The sequence below is a fragment of the Leopardus geoffroyi genome, chromosome E3, assembly GCF_018350155.1.
Source record: "Leopardus geoffroyi isolate Oge1 chromosome E3, O.geoffroyi_Oge1_pat1.0, whole genome shotgun sequence".
Taxonomy (NCBI): domain Eukaryota; kingdom Metazoa; phylum Chordata; class Mammalia; order Carnivora; family Felidae; genus Leopardus; species Leopardus geoffroyi.
The window spans coordinates 6044851-6066276 of NC_059340.1; the positions used below are offsets into that span (position 1 = coordinate 6044851).

At 48.8% G+C, this 21426-nt stretch overlaps 1 protein-coding gene across 19 annotated transcripts in view; it reads left to right on the forward strand.

The window, feature by feature from the left end:
• Positions 1–21426, forward strand: part of LOC123589380 (transformation/transcription domain associated protein) — a 112032-nt gene that overhangs the window by 83490 nt on the left and 7116 nt on the right. For 11 of the 19 annotated variants that reach the window (XM_045461399.1, XM_045461397.1, XM_045461403.1 and 8 more), the window contains 11 exons: positions 465–656; positions 3237–3465; positions 4055–4320; positions 4878–4978; positions 8697–8898; positions 10045–10209; positions 11905–11995; positions 13250–13449; positions 14227–14488; positions 17647–17872; positions 18765–18982. In XM_045461399.1, coding sequence (XP_045317355.1) covers positions 465–656; positions 3237–3465; positions 4055–4320; positions 4878–4978; positions 8697–8898; positions 10045–10209; positions 11905–11995; positions 13250–13449; positions 14227–14488; positions 17647–17872; positions 18765–18982 — 2152 coding nt within the window. The remainder of the gene's footprint in view (positions 1–464; positions 657–3236; positions 3466–4054; positions 4321–4877; positions 4979–8696; positions 8899–10044; positions 10210–11904; positions 11996–13249; positions 13450–14226; positions 14489–17646; positions 17873–18764; positions 18983–21426) is intronic. The other 8 variants (XM_045461407.1, XM_045461408.1, XM_045461418.1 and 5 more) reach the window with 3 other exon arrangements.

Below are 21426 nucleotides of genomic sequence, written 5' to 3' on the forward strand. Positions count from 1 at the left end.
AACCATTGACTTTTGCTTCCTTCTGTAACATGGAACAAGTTAGATTAGTTTCTCAGGCTAACAGTTACGAACTGGAAACAATTCAAAATTATATCGATCCGAGTGGAGGTGGACGTGTATTTAATACTTTGGAAATTCTCTGGCTGACTTTGTAGCCGAGTGGTGGTCGTTAATCTTTTCTATCACAACAGCGATCAGTTTCCCTCTTTTTTGGAATCACTAATGACCTTAAAGCGAGGACCCTATAGAGACTTGGCTGCTCACTGGTTTTGGGAAAAGGAGAGTATCTAGGAAATGCAATCTACATGCCTGACTTCTGAAAAGAAAAGAAGCATCTATTCATGGCTTAATGTCTGTTTATCTCCTTGTAAAGTTGGCTCCCAAACAATCGGCCTACCATGTTGACCCTTCACACTGAAAGGAAGTTTGCCCATTGCATCCACGCACTGTGTTTTCACCACCAGGTGGAAGTAAGTTGCCCCAAAGAGATGGCTTGGAAGGTCAACATGTACCGCGGGTACCTGGCTATCTGCCACCCCGAGGAGCAGCAGCTCAGCTTCATCGAGCGCCTGGTGGAGATGGCCAGCAGCTTGGCCATCCGCGAGTGGCGGCGGCTACCGCACGTGGTGTCGCACGTGCACACACCTCTTCTCCAGGTGGGTACACGCGTGTCCTCGGGCAGTCTCGGGGGCCGTCACAGCAGGCCACCCCCTGGCCAGGCTTAGGTCCGTAAACTGACCTGGATGACCGAGAGGAAGATCCTCTCACCTGTCCTGTCCTCTCTCATTCAAGCTGGTCCTCAGCGAACGGAAGGCCAGAGTCTGAATCCTGAGGGATGAAATGTGGCTTCTCTTTTGGGAGCTTCTGTGGGCTGTAAATGACAGATGACATCCCACGAGTGACTTTGAGGATTCTTAATTTTGCTCTAGGCATTTTCTTTCACGTCCCCTGTGCCACCATCAATGTGTGATGCCACTGCGCAGCCTAAAAAATCCTGTGTCCCCAGAGACCCTTAAGATTGCCGGTCTAGCCTGTGCCTTAGCCTCTTCCTCTGTGGGTCATCTCCCTGTTGCTGACAGTGTTCCAGCCACACAGGCCACCTGTTCAGCTGCTCAGCTCTGATGCCGTCTCTCCCCACTCTCCCCACAGCCCCTCACATGTGCTGCTTCTCTCCATAGAACCCCCTTCTTCCCACCCCTCTGGCTGCCCTTGAGGCTCTGTATAAGTAGGAAGTGACAGCTAGGGCAGGACCGAAAATCACCTGGTTGAGTGTCAAATGCATGCCAGGGCAGGCCCACGGCCCCTCAGCAAAGGCCGAGAGACTTAACTGGTTCTGGTCTTTGGGGAAATCTCTGGTTAACTAGCTGACCACAGAGCTAACTGAGCAGAGACTTAAGTGGGTGCATTTTACAAATAATAGAGAATTAGTGTACCAACGTACTTACCATAGTAGGGATTCCAGAAGGAATGAAGCCAGAAAAGGGGCTGATGGGGCATTGAAGAAATAAGGGCTGAAAACTGCCCAAATTTGATAAGGAACCCAATTTCATTTACAAAGGAGATGTACAGATGATCTTACAAGCAAGGGAACAGCTGCTCAGCATCATCAGTCATTAGGAAAACGCAAATCAAAACCATGGCAAGATACTATTTCACACCTACTAGGATAAAAAAAGACAGTAACATGTTGGTGAGGATGTGGAGGAATTAGAACCCACATTATACTGCTGGTGGGATTATAAAATAGCCTGGAAACAGTCTGCTGGTTCTTCAGAATGTGAAGTGTAGAATGACCGTATGACAGCAGTTTCAATCCTAGAGAAATTAAAACACAACCACACAAATACTTGTACGCCGATGTTCCCAGCAGCATAGTGTACATTAAATAGCCAAAATGTGGAAACTAGCCACGTGATCCTCCACTGACGAGTAGATAAAAAGTGGCGTGTCTGGGCAGTATGAAGGAGTGGAGTCCTGGTACAGGTGGGTGAGCCTTAGAAACACCCTGAGTGAAGAAGCCAGGCACAGAAGGCCATATGCCGTCTAACTCCACTTCCGAGAAGGGCCCAGGATAGGACACTCCACGGAGACAGAGCAGGCCAGTGATTGTCACCTTCGTGGGGAGGAAGGATGCAGGGAGGCCGCTGAACGGGTCCAGGGCCGCTGTGGGGAGTGATGAGAATGTTCCATACTTAGGTGCTGTTGATGGTTCTACAGTGCTGAGAATATATTAAAAACTACTGACCTGAAAACTTGAGTGATTTCAGTGATATTTTAATTGTATGTCTGTAAAGCTGTTGTAAAAGAAATACCCCACTGTTGGGTTTCTGGTGAGGTTTTGGTGAGAGGGAAGTTTCAGGACACTGAAGGCAGTGCCCTGAACTTGAGGTGCGGATAGAGAGCAGAGATTCATGCAGGCAGTGTCTTCCACTAAGCTCAGTCAACGAGATAGCAGGTGCCAAGCCTAGTGCCATGTCGGTGAGGATGTAACACTTTTGAAAGAAAAATTCTGCCCCAGAGGAGCATCCAGCTGGAGAGAGAGGACAGCCATAAGAAGCAAAACTTAAAACAAGAATTCAGTGCCGTGTGGTAGGACAGGGAGTAAACACAGGATTTAGAGAAGGGAGAAATCCCTGTGGGAGGGAGTAGAACCTTCCAGGTAGGATTTGGATAGGATCGGGATTGTGCCAGGGCATTTCCATAAGTTTGGAGCCAGCAACTCATCAGGGTGTGAAGGGCAATGAATTGGACAGACCCACGAGAGACATGACTGAAGATGTATGTGCCAGCCCAAAGGGATCACCTGTGAATCCTGTTTTCAGATGCATGGTGTGGCTCTGGGTTTAAGTTGCTGGAAGGAGGGCCTGAGGCCAGGGGGCCAGGCTGCTGTGGTCTGAGCTCGGTAGGAGAGCCACACTTCGTTGGTGGCAGAGGGAATGGGAAAGAACTAGTGTGGGGGGACTGCCGTTAGCAAGGAGTGCTGCCCACACCACTGTCGTCCCTCTCCTATCGCAGTAGCCGCAGAGCTGAGCTTTTAAAAGTGGGGGGAGCACAAGAGCACACTTTGGGGTGAAGAGTAAGTGAAGCGTGGCCTTGAGGTGTCTGTACGAGCTGGAGAGCTTCCTCGGTGAGTCGTGAGAGCCTGACAGTCGTTGGATTGCTGAAGGGCTCTGGTTTATGTTCCTCATGTGCTCTTTAATGCTTACCGTGGAATCCCTTCTGCCGGTCCCATTCAGGCAGCCCAGCAAATCATTGAACTTCAGGAAGCTGCGCAAATAAACGCAGGCTTGCAGCCGACCAACCTGGGCCGGAACAATAGCCTACATGACATGAAGACGGTGGTGAAGACTTGGAGGAACCGGCTGCCCATAGTGTCTGACGACTTGTCCCACTGGAGCAGCGTGTTCATGTGGAGGCAGCATCATTACCAGGGTAAACCTACCTGGTCCGGCATGCATTCATCATGTAATTTTCCAGACACCCCACTGTTCTGGTTTCATGTCTTGGTTTTGTCGTGTTTTTTTTTCTTTTACCAGATTTTCTATTTTCTGGCAGGTTGGGTAGGTGGTGGTTGGTATGGCAAGGGTAAAGGTGAAGGCAGTGAAAGGTGGGGAGATTTCCCCACCCTGTTAACACTTTGCTGGCACAGGGGCTGCTGGGGTGCAGGCCGGGGGATCGGAGCTCCAGGGTGTGGCGCTCGTTGTGAAGGTGCCTGAGGAAGAGCCACTTGAAGGTGGCCGTGTGGAGGCTTCTCCAGTTTTCCTGGGCCTTTTGGCTCATCCCCTCACCCCGCCAGACTTCTGTGTAGAGCCACCTTCGCCATTTAGTTAGCCACGATGGTAAATGCTCAGCTCACTAGTCAGCGCTTTTTACACCTTACTCGCGTAAAATACTTTCTTTGTGTAAAATGCAAGGAAAGGTAACGGGTTTATCACAGAGCTTCCCATTTTCATAAGCCATGTGTGTGTGTTTTTCATTTTTTACTTAAGCCTTATCGTGGAACACTTTGAGAAATGTTTCGCAGAGACTGATAGCTCTTTTCTTTGCTCTCTAGCGATTGTAACTGCATATGAAAACAGTTCTCAGCACGATCCAAGTTCAAACAATGCCATGCTCGGGGTGCATGCGTCTGCTTCTGCGATCATCCAGTATGGGAAAATTGCCCGAAAACAAGGACTGGTCAATGTAGCTCTGGACATACTAAGTCGTATTCACACTATTCCAACTGTGCCTATTGTGGATTGCTTCCAGAAGATTCGACAGCAAGTCAAATGCTACCTCCAGCTGGCAGGAGTCATGGGGAAGAACGAGTGTATGCAGGTACAGTGACAGCGGAAGCCCCTTTGCTGAGGTGGTCCGGCGAAGAGCGAGTGCCCACGTGCGAACTCCTGGTGCAGATTGTAGGGAAAGCGAGCCAGAACTTTCTGAAAGCACAGCGTCGTTAGTGGGAGACTGTCCTTTCAAAAACCGAAAGGGAAAGGAAAGCACTGGAGTGTTTGAAGTACATTTTATGGTCTCAGCTCTATACTACGCTTGGTTAAGGTTATGTGAGGAAAGAAAATGAAAAACTGGTTATGAGGGTATAAGGGAGATTTTGACGACGATCAGAGGAACGTTAATAAAAACGAAGAGATGAACTAGACGCATAAAGCTGTAGAAAAAAACAGTATCCTTTAAGGTGTCCAGCACTGAATCTGGCATTTAGCAGTTCACTTAGGAGCTGTCTGTCCGTCTAGAGCTGTTTGTGGTGGGCGAGGTCTGCTGTCAACTTCACGTACACTTGTTGATGACCTTTAGGGCTTACCGCCTAGGTAAATATTTTGATGAAATTTCAGTAACTCTTTTCCTACTTTTTTTGTTTGTTTGTTTTTAAACAGGGCCTTGAAGTTATTGAATCTACAAACCTAAAATACTTCACAAAAGAGATGACTGCTGAGTTTTACGCCCTGAAGGGGATGTTCTTGGCTCAGATCAACAAGTATGTATGTTACGTAGAAGGAGAGTAAGAGGAAAATTCGTCAGATTATGTAAATAGTTTTTTATAACTTGAAGTGCCTGTGAAGCTCAAAGTCTGTATGGTTCGGTGACAGTTGTCAGGTGTGATGTTTCAGGTGTCCTATCTCTGTGAAGATAGTAAGTTGCGGCAGATTGGTAAGCCAGTTTGATGTATAGAACTTAGAGGCTTTTTTTAAAAAACGAGTTGCTTGAACACAAAAATGCTGATGGCATGGATTCATTTCCCCATTTTCGCAGCATGACATTTTGGACCAGAGGTGATTTCATTCCTTTTATGGAGACGTTTCCTGTTTTAGAGCAGGGGACCAGTCGGTAGTAACATGCAGGCCAAACCCAGCCAGGATCTGGTTTTTATAAGTGATGTGCTGGGACACACCGATCCCCACTGACACTGCCTGTGTGGCCGCTTTCACACTACAGCCACAGTTGTGACAAATTGTTGGGCCCACAAAGCCTAAACCTGCTTATCATCTGGTGCATTACAGAAAAAGGTCACAGAATCCTGTTTTGCAGAAATGCACATCAGATGAAGTTTTATAAGAAGTGTACAAATGAGATATACTGACAAGATGCTGCTTGATGCCGTATGTAGAGTTTGAAGCACTCTCAAACTCTCACGTTTTCAACAATAGGGGTTACTTCTTTAGCTTATTTTAAATAAGGAAGTGATTTTGTCAAAGTTTTTTTTTGTTTTTTTTTTTGTTGTTGTTTTTAGTGTTTTAAATTCACATGACATAAAATAACCCATTTGAAAGCATACGGTTCATTGGGTTTTAGTACATTCACAGAGTTGTACACATCACCACCTGCTATTTCTAAAACCTTTCCATCATCCCCAAAAGAAACCACATACCTGTTAGCAGTCACTCCCTATTTTCTCCTTCCTTTGTCCCCTGACAGCTGCTAATCTTTTCCTATCTCTATGACGTGCCCGTTCTCAACATTTCGTATAAACGGAACCATACAGTCTGTGGCCTTTTGTGCCCAGCTTCTCACGCGGCATCATGGTTTTAAGCGTTGTCTGTGCTGTAGCCGATGCAAGTGCTTTGCTCCACTTTGTGGGTAAAGAACGCTCCACTGTGTGTCTATACATTTTATTTATCTGCTCAACAGTTAATGGGCATTTGGATGGTTTCTGCTCGTGGCTGCTGTGAGTCATGTTGCTGTGAACGTTCACGTACAAGGTTTTGTGTGAGCATGTGCTTTCACTGGTCTTGGGGACACATACTTCAGAGTGAAATCACTCTGTGGCATGTGGCACTTTATCTTTTTGAGAATCTGCCAAATGGTTTTGCACAGTGGCTGCTCCATTTTACATTCCCACCAGCAGTCTCTATGCTTTCCAGTTTCTCCGCATCTTTGCCAACACTCATTACTTCCCACTTTGCTGATCACGGCCGTGCTGGTGCCTCGCTGCAGTGTTGACCGTCCTTTTCCTGGTGGTGGGTGGTGTTGAGCATCTATCCTTCTCCCCGGAGACGTGTGTTCAGTTATTTTGCCCATTTCTTAGTTGGATTATCTGACTTTTTACCTTCGAGCTCCAGTTCTTACACGTGTGGACGAAGGTCTCTCTGTCGGGTGTGTCACTGCAACGCCTCATGTTCTTGCCGGTGCCCCCAATGCACACAGCCTCTCGTTTCGAAGTCCAGTGCATCCGTTTTCTTAGGCTGCTCGTACTTCTGATGCCATAGCTAAGACCCCACCACCAAACCCACGGTCACAAGATTTACTTCTGTGATTTCTTGAAAGAGTCTTACGGGTTTAGCTCTCGCATTTAGGTCTTTAACCATTTTGAGTTAATTTTTATACGTGGCATGAGGTAGTGGTCCAGATACGTTCTTTGGCACTTGTACGTACTGTGTCCCAGCACCATTCCTTGAAAAGACTTACTTCCCCGTAGAATGACCTTGGCACCCTTTCTGAAAGTTAGTCGACCAGAGGAATCCAGGTTTGCTTCTGGACACTCGGTTCCGTCCCCTGATGTATGTCTGTCCTTACACGGCTGCCACACCGTGTTGCTCACTGTTGCTTTGCAGTGAAGTTTGAAACAGGGAAGTGTTCTTCAGCTTGATTCTTGTTCGAGATTGTTGGCTGTTTGGAGTCGCTAACATTTTTCCATGTGAACGTTAGGTTATCCATTTCTGTAAAAGAGGCAGCCAGGATTGTAGAGCTTGAATCCGTAGGTTAACTTGGGGAATATTGTCATCATAATGATATTAAATCTTCCCGTTCACGAACACAAGAGGTGTCTATCTTTGTTTCATTTAACAGTGTTTTATAGCTCTTAACGTCCAAGTCTTGCATTTTTTGTGTTAAATGATTCCTAAAAGATCTTAATGTTACTGTAAATCATTTTCTTAACTTTATTTCTAGATTCTCCATTGCTAAAGTATAGAGATATAACTGAATTTTGTATACTTCTCTTACATTTTCAACTTTGTGAAGTGTTTATTTACTCTGATCGTTTTGTGTGTGTGTGTGTGGATTCTTGGGGGTGTTCTTTACGTAAGATCGCGTCATCTGCAAATGGAGATAATTGTACATCTTCGTCTCCAATCTGGATGCCTTTGCTTTTTTCTTGCCTAATTGCTCTACCTGGGACTTTCAATACTGAGTTCAGGAGAAGTGGTGAAAGTTCTTGCCTCGTTCCTGATCATAGAGGAAGACCTTTCAGCCTTTCCGCACTGAGTGTGATGTTACCCAGGGGCTTTTTGTGTGTGGCCTTTATTCTGTTAGGGTAGTTTCCTTCCATACCTAGTTCGTGGGCCGTGTTTATCATGAAAGGGTGTTGGATTTCATCAAATGCTTTTCCTGCACCAACTGATGGGCTCCATGTTTTTCCTCTTCATTCTGTTCATGTGGTGCGTCACATGGGCTGACTTTTTGTTTGTTGATCACCACCTTGTGTTGCAATAAATCTCATTTGACCTTGATCATGGTGTATGATCCTTTTCATGCGGTTGGATTCGATCTGCATTTAGATTCACAAGGGGCAGGAATATCTAGTTCTTTCGTGTCTTGTACGTTGTTGGAAGATGCAAAACCGTCTCTTATTTGCAGCTAGTGACGTGGTGCAATCACTGTAGAAAATGGTTTGTCAGCTCCTCAAAAAGTTAAATGCAGAATTATCCTGTGACCTGGGAATTCCAGTCTTAGATGCATAGCCAAGAGAATTAGGAATGGTGCTCAAGCAGGCACTTGCTCACGAGTGTTCATAGCAGCTCTGTGCACAGTAGCCGGCACAGACAAAACTTGGCAAAACAGCTCAAGTGAACGGGTAAGCAGTGCAACGGACAGAAGTGAGACGTAAAAAGGAACAAGAGGCTGACGCTGCCTACAACATAGGTGACCCTCAGACGCTGTGCTGAGAGAAGCCAGACGCAAAATCACATGATACGTAATCCCGTTTATACGAACCATGCGGATTAGGTCAAGGCACAGAGCCAGAAAGCTGGCTGGCAGTCACCAGGGGCTGAAGGTTGGGGGGAACAGAGACCGACTGCTCCGTGGTGTGGGTTTCGTTTTGGGATGATGACAGTGTTTTGGAACCCAGTTGAGTAGCAGTTGTATGACATTTTGAGTGTACTAAATGCCATTGACTTATCCATCTTAAAATGCTTGGTTTTATGGTACACAAAGCTCACCTAAAAATAATTATGCTCTGATTTGTGTCCTCTCAGATCTGAGGAAGCAAACAAAGCCTTTTCTGCAGCCGTACAAATGCACGACGTGCTGGTGAAAGCTTGGGCCATGTGGGGCGACTACCTGGAGAACATCTTCGTGAAGGAGCGGCAGCTGCACCTCGGGGTGTCCGCCATCACCTGTTACCTGCATGCCTGCCGGCATCAGAATGAGAGCAAATCGAGGAAATACTTAGCCAAGGTGAGAACCAAAGAACCGGTTTTCCCCGAGGGCCTCCAGTAGCCTTAAGGCTTCCACGAGGAATCAGCTGTTTCCTAATCCGTGCTGGGGTAGGGGGGACTGTCTCACGCCTGCACCATCGGTCCCCGTCACTCTTGACAGCATCTGTCATGGTTCCATTTGCGAACTAAGAAAAATGGAGTCCAGTGTTCTCTATGGGGTCTCCCTCTGGAGACTGCCGGGGAGGCTGTCGGCGGGCGGGGCGGAGGGAGCGGTGCTTACCTGCCGGACACCCCATAGATGCTCACATCTCACCTGCAGGGAAGGTGCGCACGGTCACAGAGCTGCTCGGCTCTAGTCGCAGGGGACGTGGGATCCTCTGACTTCCACAGACACCGCAGGGTGAGGTCACAGCTGCTAGAGTTCTTGTCCCATATCACCCCAGCACCGTGCCATGGACCATGGCGAGGGTGACTGCTTGACCCTGAGGCTGCTTCCTCAGCATGGCTTCTCGTCTTTTCACTTATGTAATTCTTATCAATTTATTCCAGAAACAGAAACAAAACCCAGAATTAATCCTTGTAGAAAACGTAGGAGTAAGTTCTGCTTTTCTGTTTTGTCCGTTAAGGGTTTGGGTTTCTTAGGGTTCCTTGATTTGACGTCAACGTTTTGAATGAACGTCAGCACCTAGCATTTAGAAGTGACCCTAGAAACACAGACTAGCTACAGTGATGCAAAGAAGCTGCCTAAGGATCTGACTTCGGATTTGCCTACTTCTCGATATAATTGTTGCACACAGTGGACGCCAGGCTGCCAGCGTGTGGCCCACCTGATGCCAGGTTGCTGTTCATCAGAGATTTTTGGCAAAAGGCCATTTTGTTTTGGTGAGGTCGTGAGTGTGAATTCGGAGGTCACTGGCCACTGGTCGCCGGCAGGTTGGGGCAGTTAATGATTGGCAGTAATACTGAGTCTACATAAGAACCGTGTGCACACTTGGGGTTTTACCCGTCTGTGATCTATACGTGAAGTTTAGCAGCATTGGCCATTTCGTACTTACTTTTCACACATTGCCCATAAGGCTATTCTATGTGCCATGTTGGGGAAAAGGCACCGGATTAAGGGCCTCAGAATTTTTATTCACCTCTAGGATTTTTCCTCCTGTCTTAGGTGCTGTGGCTTCTGAGTTTTGATGACGACAAAAATACTTTGGCAGATGCTGTCGACAAGTACTGCATCGGCGTGCCGCCCATCCAGTGGCTGGCCTGGATCCCCCAGCTGCTCACCTGCCTGGTTGGCTCCGAGGGAAAGCTGCTTTTGAACCTTATTAGCCAGGTGCGAATAACAAGGTGTCTTTGTTCACAAGAAAATTATGTCTTCATTTCACATTGTTTTTTTCTGGAAAGAAAGTGCATGCTCAAAATACTGAAAATAAGTGAAAGATAGGAAGATGTACACATTTAGACATCACTTGATCTGAAGCACAATTAGATGTGATCGAAGAATTAGGGGCACCGGGGTGGCTCAGTGTGTTAAGCATCCAACTTCACTTCAGGTCATGATCTCGCAGTTTGTGAGTTTGAGCCCCGTGTCGGGCTCTGAGCTCTGTGCTGACAGCTCAGGGCCTGGAGCCTTCTTTAGATTCTGTGTCTCCGTCTCTCTCTGTCCCTCCCCTGCTCACCCGCTCGCTCGCTCTCTCTCAAAAAATAAAAGCCTTAAGAAAAAAAAAAGTGATTGAAGTATAGGTCAAGGTTGCAGTGAAATAATCCACTCGGTTGTTACGTGTTAAAATGCTAATTTTTTTGCTTGCGTATGATGCCACATAAAGATGCAGATGAAACAAGCATTCTCTTAAAATGTACAGTTACTAGTGATTACTCTGAAATACAGTGAAATGCGTATCTGATCGTAGCTGGTTTCCCATCATCGTGCCGGAACCCTTTGGAGCCTCCCTTCAAACTGAAGTCAGCATAACGGTAGCCTTGTCCCACCTCGTGCAGTTGTGCAGGGTGAAAGCTGTGTGCACTGGGGACAGGCTTTGGAGATGGGACACACTGGGGTCCTGTGGGCTTTCGTGACCATTAGTTGAGATGATTTCAGATTGTCCCTCTTCTGTGAGAAGCCTGCTGGGTAGAGGAAGGACCCAGACAGTAGACGTTTGGAGACTGTTCTGTCTCATGTACAGTCCCCTTGACTGTTTCTTTCTGTAAAGTTAGCCCCGTGACTGACTTCATGAATGAAGTGGCTCCCAACTGAGCGTTTAGGAATATGACACTCATCTGTCTTTACATGAGATGCATCATCCACGTTGTACCCAGAAATGGTTTTACTTTTTCCCTCGAGAGACTGCAGCTATGTTCCTGGGTGCTGGCATTTTGCTTGACGTTTATCTGCTCGATTCAGTCCATTTGGTATTGTCCTCATTGAACGTCTAGAGCTAGATGTCATTGGTGTCTTCTGGGCACATTTTGAAGAGTGTGAGTAACATGATAGTAGCTATTCAGACCTTTTGAAGAAGCCATAAAGCCCCAGTTTGGTAACACTGGTGTTTCTTATCTTAAATAGAAAATTTTCAGCATCCTCCTTGCTGCCGTCCCGTACAATAAAGTTCTTCACTAATGAACCTAATAGAATCGGTTCCCAGTGAATTGCCTAACATAAAGACTGACTGGTGTCATTTTGTGTTGCCCTGTTACTTACCCAAGTAGGATCCAGGGACCAGTGTGTTTTGCCCTCCTCAGATTTACCAAATCAAACGAAAGTGGTTTCTCTGTCATTAACCATCTGTCCCTAGGCAGAACCAGTTGGGCACCACGTTGATCTCTCTCAGATCTTTCGAGGGAAACTAGGTATTTTACCTGCTGTTTAATCCAAACTCATGTATTAGCTCAGTGGTATAGTATTTTGCCTCCTTGGTCCAGATGCAGACCCCCGCCCATTTATGAACGACAAGTTATTTTCCATACAAATTGTCCTCATCTAGAAGCACAGTGGTGAGCAGTGCTCTTTATGCTCCGTGTCTCTGAGCAGGTTGGACGCGTGTATCCCCAGGCGGTCTACTTTCCCATCCGGACCCTGTACCTGACCCTGAAAATAGAGCAGCGGGAACGCTACAAGAGCGGTATGTCTCGGGCGGGGCCAGCTGGCCAGACCGCGGAGGGCTCATTGCATGGGGGCATTCCACGTGCCGACGGCTGTGGACACGCTCCCGCCCTCAGCCTGTCTGTCTCTAGCCAGTGAGAGGACACTTCGGGGCTGGGAGGCAAAACCTGATCACTGAGGGAAGTCAGTGGTTTGCCGTTGCTGTGGTTTAATAGGGTTTGTTTACCTAAGTGATTTGGTCCATAAGTAGAAAAAAATATATGAAATTTTTACCTCAAATTGTAAAGTTCAGTAATGCGTCCTGCTAAGCAATGTAAGTGTCACCTACTATACGTGACCTTTATAAGAAATATCTTCTGCTGTCAGAAGAATCCGCATAGAAATCAGTCTTACCAGATGTGAAAATGTACTCAAACCAGAAGGGTGTTCATCCATATTGAACAGTACTCGTATGTTAATAACTTACCAATGGTTTCAGTTGCCCACCGCACATGGTGCTGTGTGAGCAGTTGAAGCCCCTTTGCTTCAGGACGTTTTTAACACCCGGTTGTTTATGCTGCAAGGCCAGAGACTGTTTAAAAAGGTGACCTGACCCACTGGGCACGTTTGCACCCCCAGCTGATGAGCTGGGTGAGCCAGGGACTGCACGCACGTCTCTGTGCTGGCCTCACGGCCACCACACCCAGGTGGATGTGTGGTTTGGTCGTTTGAAAATTAAGGTTTTTTTCTTCTGACTCAGCCGAAGCTAGAAAAACAGCCCTTGGGATCTACGACGTATTTCTCACATGGCAGATGACTGTATTTTTTAAAAATACCTTTTTAACGTACATGGTCTGGCTTTCCTCAATGAGAACATGGAGACTTGCCCATTAAGTACGTTCAGATTCCCTGAGCTGTCTGCAAGGAATGTGAAGAATTTTTTTCCAAACACTTAAAACATGCTCAAACTTTGGGCACAGTTAAAAAGGAGAGGACCACGAACACTCATGCACCCTCACCTCACTTCACCCCTCAGCACACGGGCCTGTTCGCTTTCCGCCGACACATTGGAGGCCATGCTGTAGGCAGTGGCTTTCTGTGGGCCTGAGTCCCTCGGTGCACCTCTCCGCGGAGCCGGGGCGGCTCCCACCCAGCCCCCGGGGAGCCGGCTGTCATGAGGTGCTAACACGCCGGCAGGAACAGCGTTGCTTTGGCCGATGGGTCCTCTAGAGCACCGAGCTCTCGCATCGGGCCAGTTTTGCGCTGACATTGGCGTTGTGTGTGTTGCTCTCAGATTCTGGACAGCAGCAGCCAAGTTCAGTGGGTAACCAGTCCCATTCTGCATCAGATCCAGGGCCCATAAGAGCAACAGCACCAATGTGGCGCTGCAGCCGAATCATGCACATGCAGCGAGAACTGCACCCAACACTTCTGTCTTCCCTGGAAGGCATCGTCGATCAGATGGTCTGGTTCAGAGAAAACTGGCACGAAGAGGTACGTGCAGAGAACCCATCGTCCCGTGTGCTTTGGGCCGTGTCGCCTTCAGATTGGGTGCCTGCTCATTGATGTCTGTGTTGTCGAATCGAACAGTAGAGTAAGCAGATAGTTAATGTTTGCGCACTAATGCAGCCCCAAATATTTGAAGCAGGAAACTTGAGAAGGAGGTGAAATTGAGAAAGTTCCGCTGGCCTTGACGTGCTTATTACTGTGCTCAATTAAGTGTCACTTAGCAGCAGTTACCCGGGCCACGGTGGTGGTGGGTGTGCGCTGGGTGCAGGTGTAGGTCCTCCAGTGAGCTTTTCCGCAGCCAGGCCCTCTCCTTAGTGGCGTTAGCAGTGCAAGCTGATGACAGAGTGATGAGCCCTGTTGTCTGGATGTTCATCTTGTTGGCCCAGAGGCCCCCTTGTTACTATTACCTTATGTGTGTGTCAGACACGCAGCAGTAACTTCAGAACTAGCTGCATAGAAAGGGTTTTCCAACAACAGAAGGGTATGTGTGTGACCCAAAATGTGGAGTTTTGGTTTGGGTTTTTTTCTTTGTCTCTCTCTTTTTTTTTTTTTTAATGTTCAAGACACTTAGTCCCCATCATTAAAAACTCAGCTGACACTGTGGAGTGCACAGGCGTTCTGTCCCTTCTGTGCTGTCTGATTTTACACGTGCTGTGTGCCGGGAGGCGGCGGTGGGACCTGCCAAGCAGGTGCCGTGTGGTTGGTTAGCCGCTTGAATTGGGAGCTCTGTTTTGTGCATTGTCTTGGGTCTCTTTCCACTAGGTTCTCAGGCAGCTCCAGCAGGGCCTGGCGAAATGTTACTCTGTTGCATTTGAGAAAAGCGGAGCGGTGTCGGATGCCAAAATTACCCCTCACACTCTAAATTTTGTCAAGAAGTTGGTGAGCACGTTCGGAGTGGGCCTAGAGAACGTGTCCAACGTCTCGACCATGTTCTCCAGCGCGGCCTCTGAGTCCCTGGCCAGGCGGGCACAGGCCACCGCCCAGGACCCTGTCTTCCAGAAGCTGAAGGGCCAGTTCACAACCGGTGAGTCCCTTCCCTATACCTACAGAGAGTTCCACTTGGCTGTTCTTGGTCTGTCTTTAACATCTCAGCCAGCTAGTTCTTTGTTTTCGTGAGCACTCTACTGGGTGAGCTGGCAGCACTCTGTTTAAAATGTAGCCTCAGGTCACAAGGTCACAAGGTCACGGTGACTCTTGCCAGCCTGTGGTTGCCCGTGCTTCTCTGAAGTGAAGGGTTAAGGTTTGGAACCAGGCTCCGCCTGAGGGATGGAGGGTGTAGGGAAGAGGAGGGTTTCAGGCTAAACCCGCCCTCCCCCCCCCCCTCCACACTTGGTTTTTGTAGGAAAATTGAACAGTGTGAGGTGAGGCAGTGGGCTCAAGGTGACAAGTAGGGCTCAGACTCATAGTGGATTCAGGTGGCAGAATGACCAGGAGGTCGTATCATCATCAATTGTCCCTGGTTTGGGTCCAGGCCTTTTCCGAGAGCCCCAGGAGTATGAACCTTGGCTCCAGCCTGGTGTGGTCGAAGGCGAGCAGGTCCGATCTCCCGGGGCCTCAGTCTTCATCTGCCAGACGGGGGCCCTGGTTCCCACAGCGCGTGTGCACAGGGGCCGACCGTGTCCCCCACGCAGGCTGTCTTGCCACCTGTGTCCTGCCACCACCCTGCCAACCTGCCCACCCTCTGGCGGAGGAGCCCAGGCGAGCACCGGGGCTCAGTGTGTCTAAAGTATCTTTTAACAACTCACGTCGCAGAGAACACGGCTAGAAACCTGCGCTGTGTAGACTCTGTTGAAATCACATAAAAGAAAATATGTCCCACTAATTACACAGGATGCTTTGCAGCTACAGCCATGACTTACTTTTGATGCATCCAGGATAGGGTGCGTCCTGCCATCATTCCAGGCAGCCCGGGGCCCCCGGGTGTCTTCCCCTGCTTTGTGAGCTGGGCATTAAAGGTAACACTGGACTTGCCTTAAGGTCGAGGGGCTTCCCCTGCTGATCCCACACCTTGAAGAAGATGCTCTTTGAGCGATAAAATACGAGCTTTTCATGTCTTTTACCCTGAAGCACTTTGGTCACCTTAGATTATTTTCCTTGTGATGTTCACGTGACATGCTGTCCGTCTTTCCTGAAAAAGGAAAAGTCTGAGGTGAATTTTGTGGAGACTGTCGTATTTTACTTAAAAAATAGGACATTAAGTCTTTTTTTTTTTTTTTTTTTTAGTTTATTTTTGAAAGAGAGAACACAAGTGAGGGAGGGGCAAAAAGAGAGAGGGAGAGAGAATCCCAAGCAGGCTCCACACTCGGCGCAGACAGAGCCCAATGTGGGGCTCGAACTCACAAACCGTGAGATCATGACCTGAGCCAAAATCAGGAATTGGATGCTTAACCAACTGAGACACCCAGGTGCCCATTTAGTATGTCTTTACCTTAAAATGTCCGCTGGTTAAATCAAATGTCATCTGAAACAGAACATTCAGAGGGAGACAAGTCATTTGGGTGTCGATACAAAAAAAAATTTTAAAAACTGAACTGTGAGAGACGACCGCCGTGAGGCTCTGACCTTCTTCCAAGTGTGGGCGTTTCACATACTTCACTCCGAGCTCTGCATCCCCTCTGGTCACCCGTTCCCAGGAAGGGCCGTCTCTGGGTCCGAGCACCACCTTCTAGTTCCCACAAGGGAGCGAGAGTTGCCCACTCCCGTCCTCGGCCAGTATTGCACGCACTGGCTGCTACCTAACCCAGTGAGGAGGTTGGAGAAAGCTAAAAAACAGGTCAGATTTATCCCAGAGAACGAAGACTTCTTTCCCTGCACGAACTCGTCCATGAATGTCACAGCCATTTTGTTTGCAGTGGCACCAAACAGAATAAGAATGGGGAGTGTGTGATGCATCCGTGCTCGCTTAAGATTGACAGAATGGAGTTAGCCATTGATTGAGTGACTTGGACGAGCCTTGGGTTATGCCGAGTGTGAAAAGCCAATTCAAAGGGATGCCTGCCGAGAGATTGTTACGAAGCGTTTGTGAAATCACGTAATAACGGGGGTGGAGAGCGGTCCGGTCGGTGGCCAGGTGTTTGGATTCAGGGTGGAGGTGGGCGTGGCCACAGGGCTGACCCAGGGCGGGTCTGTGGATTGCGGTGCTTCTGGGTGTTCGGAGGCTGGGTTTGCATTTGGACGGCCGCAGCCCCTCTGGTGCCTTTGGGCCGCCCGTGTAGGTGTCGATGGGGCCCTCACCGGGCACATCGGTTACCCCCGATCGCCTTCCTGCAGCGGTCCAGCCTGCAGCACCCTGGTAGGGGAGGCAGGTTGGATAGGGGACCGGGGTCTGGGCTGGGCGTGCCTCTCAGGACTGCACCAGGCTCACCCTGCACGACCTAACTCTGCAGAAGAGCGTTCGCAAGAGGCTCCGGAGAGCCCTTCAGCTTGAGTGCAGAGGTCACCGTGCCATATCACAGATCCCGGTCCTGTCGGCGCGAGGATGGTGGCTCCCTCGGGGTCCGTTTCCCACAGAAATGGGGCGGCTTATCCTGATGTTCGGGCTCCTGCGAGCGAGAGTCCCGTGGAGCCCCTCCCACCAGTGGCGCTCATCAGTGCGGGGTTGAGGTCTTTTTTGAAGACGGGCTTTTCAGTTTAATTGCCTTTTCAGTACTGAGTCTCAGTAAAATCTGAGGAACACAGTCATCTGGGATTTTTATTTGTTTAAATATAAAACGCATGCTTTCCATGTTTGGCACTTTAGTTTCTTGTCTAAATGTCTTCTGATGAACCGGTTTATAACCTAGCATTTGCCTGGATTGGATTACTGCCTTGGCCCCTCACTGTGGTGGTTGCTCTCAGGTGGGGCTGCCGGCCCCCTGGGTTCTCATGCCCCTCAGGGTGCTCCCCGCATCCTTTCCCAAAAGGAACCTGTGACCGTTGGGGCTGAGGCTTCCTGTCGGCGCTCCACGTGTTCCCTCCTCCAGTCTTGGGGGGAGACCGGTCCTACCTGAGGGTCCCCGTCACTCGGTCAGTCTTCAGCTTACACTTTAAAGAGTGGGAGAGGCAAAAATGCTTTGCTCCAGATTAGGTATAGAGTAAAACATTCCTGCTTCCTCTCTGGGACACTCTTGAGCGTGATTTTGTAGTGAATTCCGGGTCACCCCAGATGACTAAAAATGTTTTTAATTGCATTTTATTTTGAAGATTTTGACTTCAGCGTTCCAGGATCCATGAAGCTACATAATCTTATCTCTAAGTTGAAAAAGTGGATCAAAATCCTGGAGGCTAAAACCAAGCAGCTTCCAAAGTTCTTCCTCATAGAAGAAAAGTGCCGGTTTTTGAGCAATTTCTCAGCACAGACCGCTGAAGTAGAAATTCCAGGGGAATTTCTGATGCCAAAGCCGACACATTATTACATCAAGATTGCTAGGTAAGTGAGCCGCTCAACTGGCCCCAGGGCAGACCTGGGGCTGCCATTCTGGTTCCTTCTGGCCCCTGAAGTGGGAGAACGAGAGATTGTTCTCGGATCTGAGCCATCAAGCACGGTAGAGGGTTCTGGTCGAAATGATGGGGTAAATGTCTTGCTTGTGTCCCCTTTGTGTTTCTTTTGTTTCTAAAACGCTCTTTTCTAATTTCCACAGAACTGGACGTGATAGAAAGGTTATCGGTCTGTAAAACTTTTAAAGCTTAGTAGTCAAAGCAGAATTGGGCAATTATAAAATTCATTAGTGTGTATACTGTATCTTATTTTAAACGTAGAAGGTGTGGTAACAAATGGTCGTCATCAGACCCGGAGCTCTGCTCTCTCGTGCATCTGGACTTGGATTTCCCAGTCCTCCAAATCTGACTCCTCTTCCGGCCGCCCACCCTGCTCCTCGTCTTCCGTCTGTGGCCAGGGCGCACGGGAGGGAGGTGAGGGCGAGGGTGTGTCCATCCTCAGCCTGCTCCTGGGGCGGCTGCTCCCCATGGCCCCTGTGCCAGACCGTCCTGTCCCCCGGCTCTGTGGCTGGGTGCTCAGAGCCCAGTCAGCTGCCCATCTGGAGCTCCCGAAGTCGGAGCCCGGGGCCCGATTGTCTTACGACGACAGCGTCATCTACTCTTCCGCCTTTGATTTTCCCTGTGTCAAGATGTCTTCCCCCACGTCATAAAATCCCGTCGTACCATTTAAACCTGGTCAGAGTGACCTCTGTAGCTGCGCGTTCTGTCTTTTTGTGACGATTCCGAGTGCTGTCTTTGTAAAGTTCCCTTTTCTTCTCAAAGAGGATTGGAAGTCGAGCCTCAGGAAGGGGAGTTGGTGTTTCATCGTGTGTTTTTTTGGGCAGGTTTATGCCCAGGGTGGAAATTGTGCAGAAGCACAACACGGCAGCCAGGAGACTGTACATCCGTGGGCACAACGGCAAGATCTACCCGTACCTCGTCATGAACGACGCCTGCCTGACGGAGTCCCGGCGAGAGGAGCGCGTCCTGCAGCTGCTCCGGCTCCTGAACCCCTGTTTGGAGAAGAGAAAGGAAACCACAAAGAGGCACTTATTTTTCACAGGTATGACAGGTGCGCTTTGGGAGCACACAGCCGGTCCCGTTAGCCTTTGCGGATTTTCCCGCGTGCCGTCTGGGGAACTGAGAATGCCCTGAAGCTCACCAAGCAGGGAGGGTTCTGGAATGAGGACCCTGTGCCGTGAAGAAGCCGCTCCCTTCTCACTGCAAGACGGGTGCTCTGATGAGTGTTTGGGAAAGGGGGGTGCCTGCCTGTGCGCGCTGCTGGTTTCCCTCGCCCGGAACCCGTGCTCTAGGGAAACGTGCGCTGGCACCGGGCCTGTTGTGGGCATGTTAGCAGCGTGTTGTGAGTGTGTTTAAGTGCGGTCTTCAAACGACTCCTGGAACTCACAGTGCACTGCACGGCCCCCCCTGCTGGAGCGAGCCTTCGTGGAGTGAAATGCGGTGCAAGGGAAAGTCAGCAAGGCCTGTGAATGCCACAGAAATCGTGGCCAGGTGGCCACCAGCAGCCTCCGAGTAAGGCCTTTGCATACGTAGTTGTCCTGGGTGGTTCGTGAGTGAGCCTTTCTGTCTGTAACGGGCAGAGATGAGATGCCTGTGATCCCACTTAGAGAAGAGAACCACGGTCAAAACATTTTAGCATCTAACCTCTGAGGTTGGGAGCCTACTGCAATGCATATTAGCCGGTCCCATAGGGAACTTTCTTCTGATGGCTAAGAATCCAACCCGTTTTGACTTAAAATCTTTCACCCTAAAGTTCACTATCCCCCAAATAAGTCAATTGAGGAACTAGAGTATAGAGAAAACTGTATGCATTTTAACGTGCACATGATGTGATCTGTAGTGTTGATTACATCTGTGGGTAATAGATGATTCTTTGTCTTTTCCAAAGAAACAACCTCTTGGTCAGCACCAAATGACAGTCCAAATACATGCCCTCGAGTCACTGTGGGATGTCTTTATGGGTTGAAACCATGGAACAAGCCAGTAGCTGTGGTTTGACTGAGCTTAGACCAAATTAAACCTATGTTCGTTAAAAGTCAGAGGCGTGTGTGTGTGTGTGTGTGTGTGTGTGTGTGTGTGTATTTGGAGGGGGAGGGTGTGTTTGTGTACACGTACCACGCTGACACTCAGGGCAGGCGCAAGTGGTTATTGTGGCCTAGGGACAGGCTGGTGCAGATACTGGGTCATAGCTCCCACTCCCTCCCCACCCCCGCAGCACCAGTGCGGCTGCTGCCATGACCCTGTGCTGGCACACTTCGTTTGCTATCTTCTGGAAATTACTCAGCTTTCTACAAAATATCTTCAACAAAATGTCTTAAGGGGCACCTGGCTAGCTGAGTCAGTAGAGTATGTGACTCTCGATCACAGGGTTGTGAGTTCAAGCTCCATGTTGAGCATAGAGCTTGCTTAAAAAAAAAAAAAAAAGTTTTAATAATATTTCCTTGATCTAATATCTTTTTTAACTTTTTTTAAACTTTTTTTTTTAAACATTTGTTCATTTTTAGTATATGTGCTGCCGAAGCGAGCACACATTTGTTCGTTTTTGAAAGAGAGAACGCGCAAGCCGGAGAGGGGCAGAGATAAAGGGAGACACAGAACTCAACGCAGGCTCCAGGCTCCAAGCTGTCAGTGCAGAGCCTGATGCGGGGCTTGAACTCAGGAACTGTGAGATTATGACCTGAGCTGAAGTCGGACACTTAACCGACTGAGCCACCCAGATGCCCCATTGATCTAATATCTTTAAAGTGTTATTTAATCTACCAGCAACCCCATGGGTACATTTAATCTACCAGCAAATCCATGGGTACAACCCCATGGGTTATTTAATCTACCAGTCCCCATGGGGACTACATATTGTAGTCCCATTTATAAATGAAGAAACTGAAGTTCATACAAGTCCAGTGACCATTCCCAAGGTCACGTCACTGGGAAAACAGCCCTCGGGATGTGAGCGTGGACAATCTGGCTCCAGGGCAGCCATACCCAACACTTTCTGCTTGAGTGTGGTCATGACGTGGGTTATCCTCATGTGGGGTGAATTGCTTCATAAAGAGTGCCCATCACTGCCCATACAGCTCCACAAAGTGACTGGGCAGAATGACCAGGTTGGTTCTGGAAACTTATCTGAGGCACAGAAAATGATGTGAGGGATCGTTTTCCTGATTTCCTGAAGACGGGGCCCAGCCATCCCCGACGCCGGAAGACCGCCTGACAAAATCACACTCCTACCTCGGAGTGAGTGGGAGGATTGATTTCTCCTGACAGGGTGCTGATGGAGGAGGACCTCTGAAGAGCGGACGAGGTTGGCAGTCTCCGATTTTTAAAGATTGCTTTCTAAAGAATTTCCGTTCATCTGTGTCTTAAGCAAAAGGGGCTGGTGGCTCAGGCTCCGTCGCTCAGCAGATTGGGCTTCGTGCCACGTGCTGAGTGGGTACGCAGTGTGGGACTTCCAGCTTTCCCCCAACCCCCGTCCTCTGCTCGTGAAGG